General features: G+C 47.4%; 1 protein-coding gene and 1 pseudogene across 1 annotated transcript; both read left to right on the top strand.

Annotated features, from left to right (window-relative positions):
- Positions 1–285: 285 nt before the first annotated feature.
- Positions 286–1,672, top strand: LOC136538456 (deoxyuridine 5'-triphosphate nucleotidohydrolase-like). Its single transcript, XM_066530425.1, has 3 exons — positions 286–842; positions 935–1,026; positions 1,125–1,672. Exons 1-3 carry the CDS (start codon positions 526–528, stop codon positions 1,367–1,369), a joined length of 654 nt encoding a protein of 217 aa, XP_066386522.1. The 5' UTR covers positions 286–525; the 3' UTR covers positions 1,370–1,672.
- A 5,764-nt stretch (positions 1,673–7,436) lies between these two features.
- LOC136538455 (uncharacterized) lies at positions 7,437–11,044 on the top strand (annotated as a pseudogene).
- Positions 11,045–19,567: the final 8,523 nt, after the last annotated feature.

Raw genomic sequence — 19,567 nt, 5'->3', positions numbered from 1 at the left:
AAACATACGCAACATCTAGATAAAACACTTACAACGTATGTGTGAAACATATGCAACATCCAGATAAACTCACTTATAACATACGTCTGGAAAAAACAGATAAACATTAGAGACAGACACTTACAACATGCGTGTACAACCATTGCAACATATACAACATTCTGATCTACTTTATAACATTCGTATAAAACACTTGCAACGTATTTCTAAAATATTTAAAACACTTTAAATATACATTGTATGCTGGTGTGGCTTCTCCGCCGTTTGCATTGGGCGCCGCAGTCCTAGGAGGCGAGGCCGGAGGGCGTCCACGTCAGGGCCCGATGCTTTCTTCTTGCGCTGGCGGCGCTTGTCGGTGTCGTCGAGCGCGAGCACGTGTGCAGCGGCCTCAGCGGCCAACTGGCGGCCGAGGGAGTGGTCGCCGTCAGACGTGGCTGGCGGCGGAGGGAGCAACGGTAGGGGTGGTGGAGCGGGCGCAGTGACTGTCGATGGTGATGCATTTCGAGCGAGCAGGGCAGGGCAAACATGGCGGGAAAGTTTGGCGCCATCTATTCCCGCGCCGCCGCCTGCCTATTTATCCCCCGCCCCCGCAACCTCTTCCTCCACTCAACCCAAACTCCTTCCAGATTTCTCCCCTTCACCCGCCGCCTGCACCCAAGAAGCCTCTCGACCTTAGCCATGGCCGCATCCAACGGCGTCGCCGCTGCCGCCACCGACTCCGTCCAAGAGCCTCCCCAGAAGATCTCCAAGATCTCCCCCCTGCTCAAGGTGAAGAAGCTCTCCGACAAGGCCGTGCTGCCGTCCCGCGGCTCCGACCTCGCCGCCGGCTACGACCTCTCTAGGTACGCCCTTCATCGCCGCCCCCCCTAAATGCCCAAGAAATCCCCAGGGGCGCGCGGATCTGTTGACGTTCTGTTTCTTTGGTTGTTGTCAGTGCCGTGGAGATCGTGGTGCCGGCGCGTGGCAAGGCGCTGGTGCCGACCGACCTCAGCGTCGCCATCCCCCACGGAACATACGCGCGCATCGGTGAGCGACATAACCTCCCCTTCGTGTCTCGTTTCTTGTTCGGCTGTTCACCCCGCGGGTGTTTGACAAAATGTTTGTCCGGTCTGGTCACGTTGCAGCGCCTAGGTCCGGGCTGGCGCTGAAGCACTCCATCGACGTGGGCGCCGGCGTGATCGACGCTGACTACCGCGGCCCCGTCGGGGTCATCCTCTTCAACCACTCCGACGCCGACTTCGCTGTGAAGCCCGGCGACAGGATCGCGCAGATGATCATCGAGGTGATCGCGACGCCCGAGGTCGCGGAGGTGGAGGACCTCGACGCCACCGTCCGTGGCGAGGCAGGGTTCGGATCCACCGGCGTCTGAAGGAAGGACCTTGATGGCTCCTTCACTCAGCAAGGAGGGATTCGGTATCTAGATTAGGATGGTGGTGCAACCTTGGTGTCTTTTGTCGGCCGTAAGAACTCGTGATGTTCAAGTCCCACTATCCTGCGATTAGTAGTAAGATTAGTACGTCGTCGAAGTTTAGGTTGCGTAGGTAGCTGAATGCAGGCAGGTATTGTTGAGAACTCGAATTGATTCTGTGATCTTATTGTTGCACCAATCGTGTTGGATCATTTCTGGAGTTCCGTGGAATTGCATCCTTGTGGTTTCCGATCTGAAAAGATGATGTTGACTGTTTCCGCCGTTTTAACTGCCCGCAGAACTGCAGAATGCATCAATACGTATAAGACACCGGTAGTCTGGCGGGTGAAGAAGTGGCGAGATCTGATTCATAGAAGCAGTTATTATGCTGCAGTATCCTTGTATGATGGATGATCGATGCGAGTCGTGCAATTCCTCTCTTGAAAAGGCGAGCGAAATCACCACTAGCCGGCTCAAGTTGGGAATTTGGGGTCAAACCATATCCCCAGTCAAATTGTCGCATACTGAGACTAGATTGCAACATCACATATTCACACAAACACACTACGGCTCACTACGGCTCCAGTTTGGCGCCAGTACTGCAGGATCACGAACACAGAGACCTGAGTTCTTACCGTGTGCACGGGTCTACATTTCAGTATTTACCCTGAAAGAATGGCCTTTATACGAACTAGCATACTTAGGTCCTGTTCGCTTTGCTAAAAACCATAGCTGAAAGTACTCTTCGCTGATTTGTTATGATAGAAAAACAGCGTTCGTTCGCTGAAATAATACAACTCATAAAATAAGCGAACATGGCCTTAATCTTCATCCGTCGGGAAAATGACTTTGGTACATTTTGAAACTTACCAGATTCCTACTATATTTTTGTAATTGTAATAAATTACGAGAAAAAATAATAAAAAATAAAAAAATCATTAGAAGTATGGCCACATGAACATGTTCCAATGTCCTTTTTTTTGAGAATTTGTCCCAGTTTGTTCAGCCTCCCATGTCTTTTTTTTGCGACTTCAGCCTCCCGTGTCTTGATCAGGAAAACACGACCTGACTGAGTTCAGTTTGTTCAGGCTCCCCCTGAGCTTCCTCTAAAAATTTCTTGTCTCTGGCACTACCAAAATTCAGAGGCGTCTAGGTGCCTCAGCACTCACCGTGTGATGGTTCTTCCTGCGGTCTTGATGACCCAGCTCTTTTTGGCTGGCTCCTTCTTGTTGCAACTGCCTTCATCCAGCACATCACTCTCTTGTGATTCTTGTTCCTCTTCATCAGTACTTCAGTAGTGTCGGGTTCATAAACCCGGGGTCTCTCGAGGACCGGCTTCCACGCCCGGGCTTGACCCAAGAAAACAACATATATTTCATGGGACGGCCCAAAAAACTAAAACACAGCAGGTCGGAAGGGCAGCCCGGTCGTCAACCAGAAGGTCTACCCGTAAGAACAGGTGCCCGCTCATCAGCTTCTTCGGCCCACCTCTCCGACCGGAGCATTCGCTTCAGGCACCAGCCGTATCAAAGCAGTCTCTCCAATCGGAAGGCTTGGCCCAAAACGCTGCTTCCTACTTCGACCCCGCGACCGGGGCTCGCGGGAAGCTTGCTCACCGCTCTTCTCTGACCGGCGCACTAAGGGCCCACTAGAGCCATCCGACCGGGGGCTCCCCATTCGGAAGGAACCAGAAGACGTGCGGAGAAAGGCAAGGCATGGCTCATAGGTCAAAACCACTGTACCAGGGACCATACCCTACGTGAAACAGTGCTCTGCAGCCACCCTGACACAAAGTATTGTAGGGGCCGCTAGAAACTCCCATACGGTAAGCCCCCACGTGTCTCTGGACATCGATCGCAGTATGGGCTCCAGGATCTGCCATACCGAGTGAACATAGCGCGGCTCCTCACATGCCACCAGGCATCCAGAAGTATTTGCAGGTACCGGCGTCCATCCTTCCTTAAGAAGATATCTCGACCCCCCGTGCACATCTGACATCCTACAACGACATCGACAGTATTGGGAGGCTTTAACCATTATCCAGTTTTCGTCACCGTAGGCAGCAAGGCTTAGAAATATCTGTACTCCCTCCCTCTCACCTGTAAAAGCCATCCCCTTCATCTATAAAAGGGGATGCGCTCCCTCCAACCAGGGGGGATCGACTTCTTCAAACTCAGACTTACTAGATAGACATCAACACTCCCAACCGCAGGACCACCCAGTTCCGACCGCGACCCTTTCGGTCGGAGTCAACCGAACCTCTTGTACACCCCCTTCTTCCTCATTCTCGTTTGTACCCCCACTACAGACTTCGAGCACCTGGGCTCAGGAATAAAGTCACCGACCGACCCCGACTGAACGTAGGGCACGTTGCCTGAACCAGTATAAATCCTGTGTCATTGAGTGCTAGGCCACCTCCGATCACAACGTACAGCAAAACTACAAATATTTACTAGTTGGTCACTTTCTGCATCGACAGTTGGCGCCATCCGTGGGGAGGACGCTGTACGTTCAACACTCTTTTGGTCATCGGATGGCCCATTTTTCCACCACCCCGTCGTGGCGGGCTCGGACGATACGATTCGTTTCGGCTCACTGGAGTTCCCCGCACTCTCGCCTGCCGGGATGCGGGTTTCACCCATCTTCGAGCCAGCCTAGGCCTTCCGCTTCGGGAGCCTAGACTTTGTCGCCGACTGGCTCGGCGTGCTCCACCTCCGTGAGGAGGCTCGTGACCCGGCACTCGTCGGAGGGACGTCCTCCATTGACTTTGGGACGCGCGACTTCAACGGCGCGGCATCTGCGCTTCTTTCCGAGCAAACTCTCTGCTCAAACCCCGCTCCACCATACGGCCGGTTCCCCTATGGCCTCGCGTCTTCCGCGGACGCTTACGCTCGGGGACTCTAAAAGGTGCTGGCACCGCACCCTCTCACGTCTGAGTTTGTGGGGATGGCGAGCTATGCTCCCACCTGTTTCCTCGACATCATGGATGATGACGTCGGGAGCGACGGCTCCAGCATCGGCCACGTGGTGCCTAGCCACCATCGGTCCCGGGAATACGCTGCGGCGGACACCCCAGAACGGCCGCTAGGGGTAACGGAGTCCTTTCGGACCCACGCCCCGCTGGGCCCTCACGCGGAGACCCTCGAGCTCACACGTGAGCACGGGGAGGATCTACGATGACAGTGGCCGCATCAGCCACCAACTGCACCAACGCGCTCGGCGCACCACACTGCACCCCGTGCGCATAGACCTACGAGCGGCGCTTGGGGTCGCGCCCGTCAGCCCCAGCGCAACGCCCTGGTTCGGGGGACCGACCCCCCACAGTTCGCTCAGGCCAGTCAGAACGTTGCCGCCGCGGCAATGCTCCTGCGTGACCTGCCCGAGCCGAACGACCCTCGTGGATGGGCTATCCACTAAAACCTTCGGGCACTGTTGGAGACCGCCACCGTTCAACAGGTGGAGTACTCCGTATCGCGACATCGCCTCGCGACCTCGCTCCCCATCCGGGGAACAGGGACGCAGCAGATGGGGCACTACACCCTGTCATCGTCTCAACCTCCGATTGTGGCACAAGAAGCCACAATCGCTCCTCGTCTTGACTTGACGACCGCCCTGTGCCGACCGCCTATCTACGTGCGGCTCGGGCCGAACCAAGATGCGCGTAGCGTTGACCGGAGTCCCGGCCCTAACAGTTTGGAGCCACGGACCTTTGTCCAACACCCCCAGCAAGCTCCTTTTCTGCCGCGCTTCAACGGGGGCCGCGACAAAGGTAAGGCCAGGCGCTAGGATCAAGACGAGGGCCCCTCCACGTAGAGGAAAAAAAAGAACAGAAATGATCACCGCCAATCGGCTAACTTCACGTCGGTCACCATGGTCAATCACACAGGCACGCAACCCTAGGAAGACCCTCCGGGCCACTTCCACGATCTCATGGAGAGCCCGTGCACCAACCACAACTATCCCGTCAACCATCTCTACAAGGACTGCTAGCTCCTCAGGCGCCTGCTGAGGTAGGCCGGTAGGCCAAGGGAAGAAAAAGGCGAGGAGGCAGCGACCGAAGAAGGGGGCGCAGCGGACAAAGATCCAGACGACTGGAGCATGAAGGGATCCGACTGGAAGCCTTCCAACTGAAGGACAACGACGACGACGCTCTCTCCGACGACCTTGGAACAGCTATGTCTCTTCTTCTCTTCCTAAGTTTCAGTCTTACCTTTACTTAGCGAATGCTCCCGTAAGAGCACCCCGACCCGAACACTTTTTGGCTTGGGGCGCTCATGGGGCTCCACTAGGGGGCTCTACTACCCCTTTGTTTTTGTTTTTACCTTAAGTACTCTTTTGGTTCTGTATGAAGAAACTCCTTCCTACCTGAACAAAAGGGTAGTTCGTTCCTTTGTTTTACCTTACGTAACTTTGCTTTAGAATATTTCGACTGATCGCACCCTGCCTTTTCCTATGGTTACGACCGGCCTCGCCTCGTGGGCCACACCCCGGGCTCGCAAAGTTGTGACCTATGGAACAAACGGGCAGGTATGAGATAGAAAGAAATTTAAAACAAAATTATGCTAAGGGAGAACTAAGGAACAAAAGGGAACAAGCTTCCCCAAACGGAGCAACTCCATCACAAAAACAAAAACCGATTGCAGTCATTTAAACGCACACAAATGTTTTACACAGTGGTCCCCCCACGAACTTAAACTTCTTACATTTACTAACTACTCGTATTTAAAAAAGGTATTAAATCGACCCTGTGGCATCTGCTGGCGGCGCGACCGACGAAGGCGTAGGCTGCTCACCCCCCGGCGGCACGACGTTCGGCTCGACCGAGGCCGAGGCTGTAAGGAAAATGGACCCTTGGCCCATTTACTTTAGATTTTGGTGTTTGATGACCAACCACTACAAGAGATTAGACCTTCTATGACAATTTTCATATGACAAAGCACTTTTTAGTCACAGAAACGATGCGTTTATGACAATTTTTCTTTGGATGACAAGTGTTTGTGACTAAGTTATGATTTAGTCATAAACAACCATCACCATGAGCATTTCCCAATCTTTGTGACAATAGTTCGTGACAAAAGTGATGGAATGTGATAGTCATAAATTTAAAACCATTTTTCTCTATCTTTATGACAATAGTTCATGACAAAATTGATGGAATGTGATGGTCATAAATTAAAAATCATTAAAAAGCACTTTGGCACAACCACGGTGGACTGGTGGGATCCACATGTAAGGTAAATATTAACTATAAAACAATTAAAAATTGGGAGCTCCCGTAGTGAGGAAGGATCGAACCCGCGCCCTCTGGCTTCCCAGGCAATGGAAGAACCACTGAGATACTTGCCTGTTGTTGCATATGCTCTGATTCTTTTTTCTTTGTACATTTTCCATCCCAGGGAGTCACTATTCCTTAGCAGGAGCCCGACGCGCATCTGGCTATGGCACACTTTTCCTCTATCGTCCTTCCATAGTAGGAGCTCGACGCCGCCACCCTTTGCCCAATGCCGCCTCCATCAGGATCCCACGTCGCTGGCCGACCCCACCCCAGGAGGTCGACGCCAGCTGGCTGTAGCTCCAGGCCGCCAGGCTTCACGGGCACAACCGCTGGGGACGCCCCTAGTAGCCCGACGCCGCTGGCATTAGCTCGACGCCACCGAAAGGAGGCTGCCACCGAAGGTAGGACCCCAACGCCAATGGCATTAGCCCGACCCCGCCTCTAGGAGCTCGATGCCTGGCTGTAGCTCCAGGCCGTCGGGCTTCACAGGCTAAAACGCTAGGAACACCCCGAGGAGCTCCAGCCTAGGATCACTACCACCCGTGGGTGAGGTCGACCAGAGACTGCCCCATCCCCTTCGATTAGGAAGGAAAGGTACATATGAGATGAACTTATGTTTTGGTTTTATATTTCGAATTGAAACCATAGGTTATAACTAAAACCAGATATTTGAAGTGATAGAAATAGGCAAATAGCAGTCTGGGCAATGATCACTTGTTGATTCCTTGCTTGTCTTATTTCAATGTGTCGCAGATGGGTAGAACTTGGATGAATTGTAGGTTGTTTAGCAAGGAGCATCTGGATGGGGTCACTGAGTTCATGGACTTTGTTTCAGAAAATTTGAGTGGCAATCAGGAGATATTATGCCCATGTCGTAAGTGTTTGAATCGGTTAAATTGACATAAAGGAGATGTGGAGGATCACTTACTTATTTATGGGATGTCTAGCACATACACTAGGTGGATACATCATGGAGAACCATTGTGCATGATAACTGGAAATGTTGAGCATTTGAATGAAGATTTTGGCTGCAATGTTGAGCATTTGAATGAAGATGTCCCAGAAGATGAGCCTCAAGATGACCCAGAAGATGATCAAATATACCGTATGGTACAGGATCTGTACCTGGATCAAAATCATGGACCAAGAACAAAGTCAAAGTTTGCCACCATATTAGAAGAGATGAAATAGGTGCTACACCCCAGTGGTCCCTATACTAGGTTTTCTTTTGTGGTGAAGTTGCTCCACATCAAGTCATTTTACAGAATCAACAATGTTGGATTCAGTGCTTTTTAGACTTGTTAAGTTCGGCATTTCCAGATTATTCTATCCCTGCATCCTATGCTGAAGCGAAGAATGCTATTCGTGCATTAGGACTTGGATATGAGTCAATACATGTGTGTCCAAATAACTGTGTTCTTTTCTGAAAGGAGTTGGCTAAAAAGGATGAATGCCCAATATGTGGTGCTTCAAGATGGAAGGATGCAGATGGCCGAAGGCAGATTCCAGAAAAGGTTCTAAGGCATTTTCCTTTGATTCCAAGGTTGAAGAGGATGTTTGGATCCAAAGAACTTTCAGCTCAGGCACAATGGCACAAGTTGAAGAGGAAAGCAGTGGACAATGAGCTTAGCCATCCTGCTGATGGTGAGGCATGGAAGGATTTTGATAGGAAGTATGAATGGTTTGCAAATGATGCACGGAATGTCTGACTTGGCCTCGCTACCGATGGGTTTAATCCATTCAGGAAGATGAGCTCCTCATATAGCATGTGGCCAGTATTTCTTATCCCTTACAACTTTCCTCCATGGCAATGTATGGAGCAATCCAACTTCATGATGTGCCTACTTATTCCTGGTCCGGCATGCCTAGGAAAGGATATGGATCTCTTCCTATAGCCACTGGTTGAAGAATTGTTAAATCTCTGGAGTGGTGTCCCTACTTTGGATGCATTGACCGGAAAAGAATTTGATCTTCACGCTGTAGTCATCTGGTGCATTCATGATTATCCAGCATTGAGCACACTTTCAGGTAGAATAACTAGAGGTTACTATGCTTGTGTTCGCTGTGATAAAAATCCTTGCTCCAAAAGACTTAGGAACAAGATTTGCTACATTGGCCATCGCCGTTTTCTTCCAGCGGACCATATTTGGAGGAGAAAGAAAGATTTTGATGGTCAGACTGAAGAACGTGCACAGCCTGAAGAATTTACTCAGGGTGAGTTGATGCAGCAATTGGCAAGGGTGGAACATGTAAAACTTGGGGACCATCCTAATAACAAAAAGAGAAAGAGGGTAGAAGAAGGTCAATGCTGGAAGCGCAGGTCGACTCTGTGGGATTTACCATATTGGTCTACTTTGAAGCTACGTCACAATCTTGATGTTATGCACATCGAGAAAAATATATGTGAGGCCCTTCTCGGTACATTTCTTGACATCGCAGGCAAGTCAAAGGACTCTATTACTGCGAGGCTCGATTTAGAAGATATGGGCATAAGGAAAAATTTACAATTGAAGGATGATGGTAATTCATACACTGTTCCACACGCTCCATATAAGATGAGTAAAGCCCAGATAAGTGTTTTCTGTGCTTTCATAAAGAATGTCAAATTCCCAGATGGATATGCCTCCAGCTTAGCAAGGTGTGTTAGTGTTGATGAATGCAAATTACAAGCATTGAAAACTCATGATTGTCATATCCTTCTACAAAGGATATTACCAGCCGGTCTCCGAGGAATCATGCATAAGGAAATATATGAAGCAATTGCTGAATTAGGTAACTTTTTCCAACAAATTTGTGCTAAGAAATTGAAGTTAGATGTCTTGAATAGGATGAGAGGTGAAATCCCAATAATATTGTGCAAGCTTGAGAAAATTTTCCCGCCTGCCTTTTTTGATGTGATGGTGCACTTGTCCATTCATTTAATCGATGATGCTCTCCTAAGAGGTCCAGTTCAATACGGATGGATGTACCCTGTAGAACGTAGGTTGTTGACCTTGAAACGTTTTGTGAGGAACATGGCAAGGCCTGAGGGCTCCATTGCAGAGGCATATGTCGCAAATGAGTGCTTGAATGCTTGCTCAAGGTATTTTGATGATGTTGACACTAGGCACAATCGTGAGGGTAGGAACAGAGAGCGTGTTCCTATGAGTACATGTGGTTTATCTATTTTCCAGCATGGAGCAAATCTGTTGGGGGCACCGAGGCTTACATATGATGAGAAGGATTATGACAGGATGGTTTGGTATGTCCTCAACAATACTACGGAGGTCGAGCCATTTATAGAGTATGTCCTTCAATGCAAGCAGCATAATGTTATAATTTGTCTATCATATAAAATTTTAGCTCTCACATCAGAATTGCGCACCTATTTGCAGGATTTACAGGAATGAGTTAGAGACTGCTGGCAATCGTGGTGTTGGGGGGAACCTTGCTAAGGAATTTCCAGGATGGTTTAGGAAACATGTGAGTAATTATTTTCAGTTTTGGCTGTGAGATAATATGTCATTATTTAAGTATTTTTAGTTTAGGAAACCTTGCTAATATATATATTTTTACTGCAGCTTGCTACCCGAAGGTTTGTGAATGGAGAACAAATCAATGAAGAACTATATGCATTGGCAAGTCAACCAGATCTTAAACTTCATATATTTTTAGGATGTATTGTTGATGGTGTCCGATATCACACCGTGGACCGTGAGAGCAGTAGAAGAACACAGAATAGTGGAGTCATGGTTGAGGGGTCACATAATGGAGAAGATATAGACTTTTATGGTCAGCTGAAAGAAGTAATAGAGTTGTAGTACAACTCTGACACCAACAGTCAAAGGACAGTGGTGTTATTCAAGTGTGATTGGTTTGATACATGTAGCAAGAAGTCTAGGATGAAGAATGATGGATATTTCAAAAGCATCAGCCATGGCAGTTGTTGGTACAAGGATGATGCTCTCATCCTTGCCACACAGGCAACAAAGGTTTTCTACTTGGATGATAACAAGCATGGTGAACCCTGGAAAGTTGTTCAAAAATTTTCGCATCGGCACTTGTGGAATGTGAATGAAGTGGAAAATGATGACAAGCAAGAGGGAGGGATTGATCTGACATACCAAGATGATGAGCAGGAAATATCTCAACTTCAAGCTCATGAAGGATCTTCGGTCGACGAACAGCCAGTCAACGAAGAAGACGGTATCAGTGTAGAGGCATCCCTAGTTGATCAGATTCGTAGGCAACGGGAATTGGAAGTTGAAGATGACCATGAAATGTACAATGATGTTGATGATACCTTAGGGCAGTATGATAGTGAAAATGAAGGTACAATTATGATCCCTGATGATGATGGTGAGTATAGTGATGTCGAGTAATTGAGATCTGTGAATCTCAGCTGTATGACATGATGATTTTTGGAAATTTTCATCCTAGAGACCTACTGCCAATATTGGCATGCGAACTGGTTGTCGATGTTCTAATGTTTCCCTCTAAAGTTCTGTGGTAGCCTCAGTTGAGGATCCCAAAACTTTTTTTGCTAATTGATTTTCTCCTATCACTCAGTTTGGTAGCCAAATTGGACTAATGAATTTGCAAGTGTTTATTTTGTAGTTCAATAGGGTGCAAGACATGACTTGGACGAAGGCGACGTGGTGATCCGATGATCAACACCTTAAGAAAAGACCTTAGAAGCACAAGAGAAGACCCAACATATCAAGCAAAGTCCAAGCATGAAGATTGGAACCAAGCCATACGTAAGATCACGAAGAAACGAGCTCACAGAGGCGACCAGACACTAGTGGCTCGGTAGTCGGGACGACCGGACGCTGGACCGGTGGCTCGGCAGTCGGGACAACCGGATGCTGGACCGGTGGCTCTGCAGTCAGGACAACTAGACGCTAGACTGGTGCCTCTGCAGTCAGGACGACTGGACGTGGGTGGCAAAACCGACCGGATGTAGGGAAGCAGCGTCCGATTGAGTACGGTAAGGTTCCAGAGCGGCAAATCTACGACCGGACACGTCCGGTGGCAGGCGGCCGAATGCTGGCCAGCGTCTAATCAGTATATTGCCGGCTCAATGGTTGGGATGACCGGACGCATCTGGTCAGGATGATTCAGCATCCGGTCAGTAGCAGTTTCATGGGAATTTGACCTCAACGGCTACTTTCTCAGTGGGGCTTATAAATATAACCCCCAACCGACCCTTTGAATAAAGTGGAGCTAAGGAAACATACCAAGGGTGTTGATACACCATTTTAGTGATCTCCACTTGCATAGTGCTTAGTGATTCATCAGATGATTAGCATAGGTGCTTTGCGAAGTGCTTAGGTTGATTAGACCACCGCTTATGCACTTGCTCTAGGTTTAGGCCTAGTGTTTAGTGAGGTTTCCATACCTCTTACCACTCGGTGCTTGCGAGCACCATTGTTGTACATCAGAGGGGCTAGAAGTCTTGCAAGATCACACCAACCGCATTTGTGGTGTGGCCGCCACCGTGTACTGGAGGGAAGAAGGCCCACGGCGTTTCGGCCAGAAGCTTGATAGTGAAGATGGCAGAGAGCATCCAGGAGAGGCTTGATGGAAGGCATGTCGAAGACCCACTTGCGCGTGGGAAGGCCCGAGGCTATCCACGGAGTTACCCGACTAGGAGCTTGGCCCTTGCGAGAGATTCCTTGCGAGGGGCTCCAATGAGGACTAGGGGGAAGCTTGCGCGCTTCTCGATACCTCGGTAAAAATACCGGAGTCATCGATGGGAGTTTGCATATCTCTACCTTGCTCTTTAGCTTCTGCATTTACATTGATTACTTTACTATGTTTGCGGTAGAGATAGCAACACACTAGCAAAACCATAGTTGCACATCTAGATAGTTTATCAGTTGCATAGGTTTTGCTAGGGTTAGAAAAAGAGGCCATAGTTTAGAGTTAGATTTTTGAAGTTGCCTAATTCACCCCCCTTCTTAGGCGTCACGGTCCCTTCAATTGGTATCAGAGACGGTTGGCTTATATTTGGACCTTTGGCTTAACCGCCGTTGAGCCGACGCTATTGTAGAGTGGTTGGGATAGATACTGCTAGGCCTCCACAATTTGATGGCACTAACTTCCTCTACTATAAGGCTCGAATGGCTTGCCACCTTGAGGCGGTTGATTTAGATGTATGGAGAGTCACTCATGACGAGATGAAACCCATTAAGAATCCCAAAAAGCCCACAAAGAGTGACGAAAAAGAAATACATTTTAATACTAGAGCTAAGAATTGCTTGTTTGAATCATTTAGCATGGATGTGTTTAACCAAGTGTTCACCTTAAATACGGCACATGAAATTTGGTTAAAACTCCAAGAGCTCCATGGTGGCACAAGTAATGTCCATGAGCAAAAACATTGTCTAGCTAAGCAAAATTATGATTCCTTTGCTATGAATGATGATGAGCTTATTCGTGATATGTATTCTCGATTGAATCCAATTATCAATGAGATCCATTCAATAGGATTATTAAAGCTAGATGATGCGGACATCGTGAGGAAGATCATCTCTGTTATACCACAAAAGAAATATGCAAGCATCATCACCATCCTTCACAACATGGAGAACTTGAGCACCATGACCCCGGGCATTGTCATTGGCAAGCTAGTGGCATTTGAAATGTCACATAAGATGGGTCAAGGAGAAGCATCTTCATCAAGCAAAGGCAAAGCTCTCGCTTGTAGCGAGAAGAAAAAGATGAAGGGCAAGAAAGTTGAGTCAAGCTCAAGCTCAAGCTCCTCAAGTGAAGAAGAAGATGAGGATGATGATGATGATGAACAAGAATCAAGTGATGATGATCAATCTTCCTCCTCCACCTCTGACCTTGATGAAGAATCAATCAAACTTATAAAAAAGGTGGAGAAGATGATCGTAAGGCTCAATGTCAAGGGTGCGCCCATCCAAATTCAAGACCTTGTTTTCACTAATCAAAGAAACGAGCAAAGAAAGAGAGGATGCTATGGATGCGGCGAGTTGGGGCACTTTGTGGAAGTTTGTCCAAATAAGCCCACACCCAAGACAAAGAAGAAGGCATGCAAGAACCAAGCCCTCACATCAATAAGATCATGAGATGATTTTTCAAGTGAAGAACCCCATCACAAGAGGCGAGGCCGCAAGCACTCATCATCAAGCTCTTCTCATGTGTGCCTTATGGCATGAGGTAACAAAAGCTCTTCCTCTAGTGAGAGTGATAGTGATGATGATATGCCTTCTTATCATGAACTTGTGCAAGAAAATCTTAATTATGCTAAAGCTTGCACTAGTCAACAAAAGAAGCTCAAAAGTTTAAAAGAAAAGCTAGATAGTTCACAAAAAGCATACAAAAACTTGCTTGAACAATATGAGAACTTTGCTAATCTCAATGTTGAACTATCTACTAAAATTGAGAAACTTGAGACTAGTGCAACAACAAATGCATGCACAATCAATGATGAGCAACTCTTAAAGAAAAATGAAAAATTAAAAAAAAAGTTAGCTAGCTCACAAGAAGTATATAATAGTTTGCTTGCTAAAATGAAAACTATGTGCAAACATTGTGATGAGCTAACTAATAAAGTTGTTAATCTTGAAGCCATTAGCACAACCCCCACGAAGGCATCTAAAAAGAAAAGTTCTATCTTTAACATGTCTAAAAAGGATGCTTCTACTTCTTGTAATGATCTATGTTTAGACTCACCTTTGTGCAACCAAGTTTGTGTTGAGAAAGTTGTTGTAGATACATGCACACAAGAGGTTGCAAAGGAGAATGAGCAACTCAAGCAAGAAGTAGCTCACCTCACCAAGGACTTAACTCAAGTGAAAGGCAAGGCGAAGCAAACCCAACTTCATCAAGATAACACCATCAAGGGAGTGAAGAAGCTTGATGAAAGACAAACCATAGTTTGTTATGTGTGCCACAAGGAAGGTCACAAGTCCTATGAGTGCAAGGTGAAGAATGGGGGAGGAGCAAAGAAGAAGGAGAAAAAGCAAACAAGCAAGCTCTCCAACACCTACACCAACAAGGTGGACAAGAAGGTCTCCACACCTTATCTCTTGAAGAAGAAGAAAAATAACAAGGTGGTGGCCATCAAGGTGAACAAGCAAGCCAACTATGGGGTCAAACGCTTTTGGGTGCCAAAGGAAATCATTTCAAATATGAAGAGCACCAAGAAGGTTTGGATCCCGAAAGGGAAGTGAGAAGTCCATCGGACTTCGGAGAATTTGGAGACTTGGCAAAGTTTGGGTGCATTTCATGGGGTGCATCATGATGGACAAAGTCATTGCCAAGTAGGTTAGTGAATACTATGGGCCCAAATTCCCCTTCCCATGTTAGATAACTAGATGTTATTACTTTCAATTAGTATTCATTTCAATTGGTATTGTTTTTCAATTGATATACTCTTAAAGCATCTAGTTATCTTTCATGCCTATGTTTGCATTTACATGCTTAAATCTTTTGTCATGCATTCAATAGGTATATCATATGGTAGGCTTGCTCAGTTTCATTATCAACCCTTGGAGCAAACCTACATGGTTTAAAATTGTTTAGGAGCATGGCACATAGCTTGTTTTACATTTATTTATCTAATATGTGCCAAAGTCCAAATTGTAGATAATCTCTCCCAAATATCATCTTTCAAGTGGTATTTTGATACTTAAATCAATGTGCACAAATTTTACAAGTATTCAATACTTGTGTGCACAAATTTAGGGGGAGCTTAATCTATAAGTTGGATGCTTTGAGACTAACACATTTTCAAGCTTATCTTGTGTGTAGTAGTCTCATTGAAAGGAAAATGGAGTCCCCGGAGGAAAGCATTATACTTGAATTGGTAGAAATCAAATTGATTTTCACATGTGGTATTTCTAAACTGATATCACCATGTTGATCTCACTTTGATATTTATTTTCTTTCTCCATGCATTATATAGATTAACCTCTCTTGTGCAATAAATTGCTAATTATGCATATGCTTTGCTTTTCATCATATGTATGCATAAATTTAGGGGGAGCTTAGTCTATATAATGTGATAGTCAAGTTTTGTGACCTATTCCATGCTAATCAAATCCTTCATTTGGTTCACAAAGTTTGACCCTCCCTTGTGCTACTAATGTATTCCTTTTTGGGTGTTTGATGTCAAAGGGGGAGAATTTAAAGGACCAAAGACAAGTATTTAGTTACAAGTAGTAATGGTCCGAGAAAGGGAGGAAAGTGAATTATGGATTAGTCTAAGCTATGGGAGATTTTTTTAGAAAGCAAGGCTTTAATCCATAATATCACATGGGGACATTTGCAAGGGCAAGACAAGCTTTTAAGTAAAGTTTTAATTAGTATCTGTCAATTAGTATCCTATAACCTTGCCCTTTGCATTGCATCCTAGAAAGTAGGTAGTTTTCAATCTCCAAATTCTTATCATTTGCTTGCTTTGGTTGTGTTGTCATCAATCACCAAAAAGGGGGAGATTGTAAGGAAAATGGACCCTTGACCCATTTACTTTGGATTTTGGTGTTTGATGACCAACACAACCAAATTGGACTAATGAATTTGTAAGTGTTTATTTTGTAGTTCAGTAGGGTGCAAGATGTGACTTGGACAAAGGCGACGTGGTGATCCGATGATCAACACCTTAAGAAAGACCTTAGAAGCACAAGAGAAGACCCAAGATATCAAGCAAAGTCCAAGCACGAAGATTGGAACCAAGCCATACGCAAGATCGCAAAGAAACGAGCTCACAGAGGCGACTGGACACTGGACCGGACGCTGGTGGCTCGACAGTTAGGACGACCGGACGCTGGACCAGTGGCTCGACAGTCGGGACAACCGGACGCTGGACCAGTGGCTCTGCAGTTGGGACAACCGGATGCTAGATTGGTGGCTCTGTAGTCGGGACAACCGGACGCGGGCGGCAAAAACCGACCGGATGCAGGGAAGCAGCATCCGATCGAGTACAGTAAGGTTCCAGAGCGGCAAATCTACAACCAGACGCGTCCGGTGGCAGGCGACCGGACACTGGCCAGCGTCCGATCAGTATATTGCTGGCTCAATGGTCGGGACGACCGGACGCATCCAGTCAGGATGATTTAGCATCCAATCAGTAGTAGTTTCGTGGGAATTCGACCCCAACAGCTACTTTCTCAGTAGGGCTTATAAATATAACCCCCAACCGGCCCTTTGAATAAAGTGGAGCTGAGGAAACATACCAAGGGTGTTGATACACCATTTTAGTGGTCTCCACTTGCATAGTGCTTGGTGATTCATCAGGTGATTAGCGTAGGTGCTTTGCGAAGTGCTTAGGTTGATTAGACCACCACTTATGCGCTTGCTCTAGGTTTAGGCCTAGTGTTTAGTGAGGTTTGCATACCTCTTACCACTCAGTGCTTGCGAGCACCATTGTTGTACATTGGAGGGGCTTGAAGTCTTGCGAGATCACACCAACCGCGTTTGTGGTGTGGCCGCCACCGTGTACTGGAGGGAACAAGGCCCACGACGTTTTGGTCGAAAGCTTGATAGTGAAGACGGCGGGGAGCATCTGGGAGAAGCTTGCTGGAAGGTACATCGAAGACCCACTTGTGCATGGGGAAGGCTCGAGGCTATCCATGGAGTTACCCAACTAGGAGCTTAGCCCTTGCGAGGGATACCTTGCGAGGGGCTCCAACGAGGACTAGGGGGAAGTTTACGCGCTTCTCGATACCTCGGTAAAAATACCAGAGTCATCGATGGGAGTTTGCATATCTCTACCTTGCTCTTTAGCTTCTGCATTTATATTGATTACTTTACTATGTTTGCGGTAGAGATAGCAACACACTAGCAAAACCATAGTTGCACATCTAGATAGTTTATCAGTTGCATAGGTTTTGCTAGGGGTTAGAAAAAGAGGCCATAGTTTAGAGTTAGATTTTTTAAGTTGCCTAATTCACCCCCCTCTTAGGCGTCATGGTCCCTTCAATTGGTATCAGAGACGGTTGGCTCATATTTGGACCTTTGGCTTAACCGCTGTTGAGCCGACGCTATTGTAGAGTGGTTGGGATGGATACCGCTAGGCCTCCACAATTTGATGGCACTAACTTCCTCTACTATAAGGCTTGAATGGCTTGCCACCTTGAGGCGGTTGATTTAGATGTATGGAGAGTCACTTGTGATAGGATGAAACCCATTAAGAACCCCAAAAAGCCCACAAAGAGTGACAAAAAATAAATGCATTTTAATGCTAGAGCTAAGAATTGCTTGTTTGAATCATTTAGCATGGATGTATTTAACCAAGTGTTCACCTTAAATACGGCACATGGAATTTGGTTAAAACTCCAAGAGCTCCATGGCGGCACAAGTAATGTCCGTGAGCAAAAACATTGTCTAGCTAAGCAAAATTATGATTCCTTTGCTATGAATGATGATGAGCTTATTCGTGATATATATTCTTGATTGAATCTAATTATCAATGAGCTCCATTCAATAGGATTATTAAAGCTAGTTGATGCGGACATCGTGAGGAAGATCATCTCTATTCTACCACAAAAGAAATATGCAAGCATCATCACCATCCTTCACAACATGGAGAACTTGAGCATCATGACCCCGGGCATTGTCATTGGCAAGCTAGTGGCATTTGAAACGTCACATAAGATGGGTCAAGGAGAAGCATCTTCATCAAGCAAAGGCAAAGCTCTCGCTTGTAGCGAGAAGAAAGAGATGAAGGGCAAGAAAGTTGAGTCAAGCTCAAGCTCAAGCTCCTCAAGTGAAGTAGAAGATGAGGATGATGATGATGATGAACAAGAATCAAGTGATGATGATCAATCTTCCTCCTCCACCTCCGACCTTGATGAAGAATCAATCGAACTTATCAAAAAGGTGGAGAAGATGATCGTAAGGCTCAGAAGCATTCTCTCCACGCATGCTTCGGGCCTTGTCTTGATGGCAAACATCCATCACCCACTCACGTGGAGACTTGCTCTGACACCGACCGCGCGTGCGGCAACAAGCTCACCCCGATGGATTAGATGTCCTCCATGCTTAGACCTTCAGCATACCCACTGTAGATAGCGTCGAAGTCCAGGTTCGGGTGGTGCGTCGCCACCGAGGTCAGCACCCCCGATGCTCCATAAAATAGCCTGCTCCTAACGAGGTCCTTGACCGCATCCAAGACCTCCGCCAGCTGGACCACGGACGCACTGGTACTTGGTGCCGACCCAAAGATTTCTAAGACGACAAGCCGTGCAGCGTTGTGGATCTGGTCGAGATCCCCTTCAAGAGCGCGTTGCTCTTCACGGGACTTGGCCAGCTCCTCAGTGTTTTGGCTGAAGCTCGCCTTGGACGTCTCTAGGTCTCGCTCCAGCGCCTTCACCTTTTCACCCAGCTCTGGAGGAAGGGCAACAAACTCAGAAACAGACTGAGAGAAAAATCAACACCACAAGAAAACAAAAGGATATGCACCGGTGTGAGAGGCCTCAAGGGTGGAGAAATCCTCTGCCTACCAGGCCACCTGCTCGCGCTACTGGGTACTCATGTCTTCCATCCCCATCACCTGGCTCTAGAGCGTGAGCACTTCCTAATCTGCCTCCGACCAGGCCCTCTGCTCCGCCTCTAGGGCCTTCTACGCCCTCTCTAGGGTGGCCCGCTCTGGCTCAAGGGCCACCAAGGCCTCTTGAAGCGCCACCTCAGTATTAGCTAGGGACATCCGCAGCCCCACCTCGATCTCCTCATGACAGGCCTTCGCCGCCTCGCTCCGCCGCACGCTGCCCCTCCGCCCGCTCCACTGCCGCCTCGGCTGTCTAGATTTGGGACTTGCAGCAAGCGGACTCCGCCCGGCGCTCTAGCTCAGCCATCTGAGCGTGTTCCGCCCGAAGGAAGTGCGACTTGTGAGACGACACCTTCCTTATCTCTTGTAAAAAACAGGCATTATA

This window comes from Miscanthus floridulus, chromosome 2 (assembly GCF_019320115.1).
Source record: "Miscanthus floridulus cultivar M001 chromosome 2, ASM1932011v1, whole genome shotgun sequence".
Lineage (NCBI taxonomy): Eukaryota > Viridiplantae > Streptophyta > Magnoliopsida > Poales > Poaceae > Miscanthus > Miscanthus floridulus.
The sequence above is the reverse complement of the archived record's forward strand: the minus strand, read 5'-3'. Positions and strand labels throughout refer to the sequence as shown.

What these genes read in the sequence shown, in the direction of transcription:
- LOC136538456 (XM_066530425.1), top strand. Translation starts at nt 526, where the DNA reads ATGGCGGGAAAGTTTGGCGCCATCTATTCCCGCGCCGCCGCCTGCCTA. An exon ending in GCCGGCTACGACCTCTCTAG is followed by an intron (nt 843 to 934) that starts GTACGCCCTTCA and finishes GGTTGTTGTCAG; the next exon opens with TGCCGTGGAGATCGTGGTGC. An exon ending in CGGAACATACGCGCGCATCG is followed by an intron (nt 1,027 to 1,124) that starts GTGAGCGACATA and finishes GTCACGTTGCAG; the next exon opens with CGCCTAGGTCCGGGCTGGCG.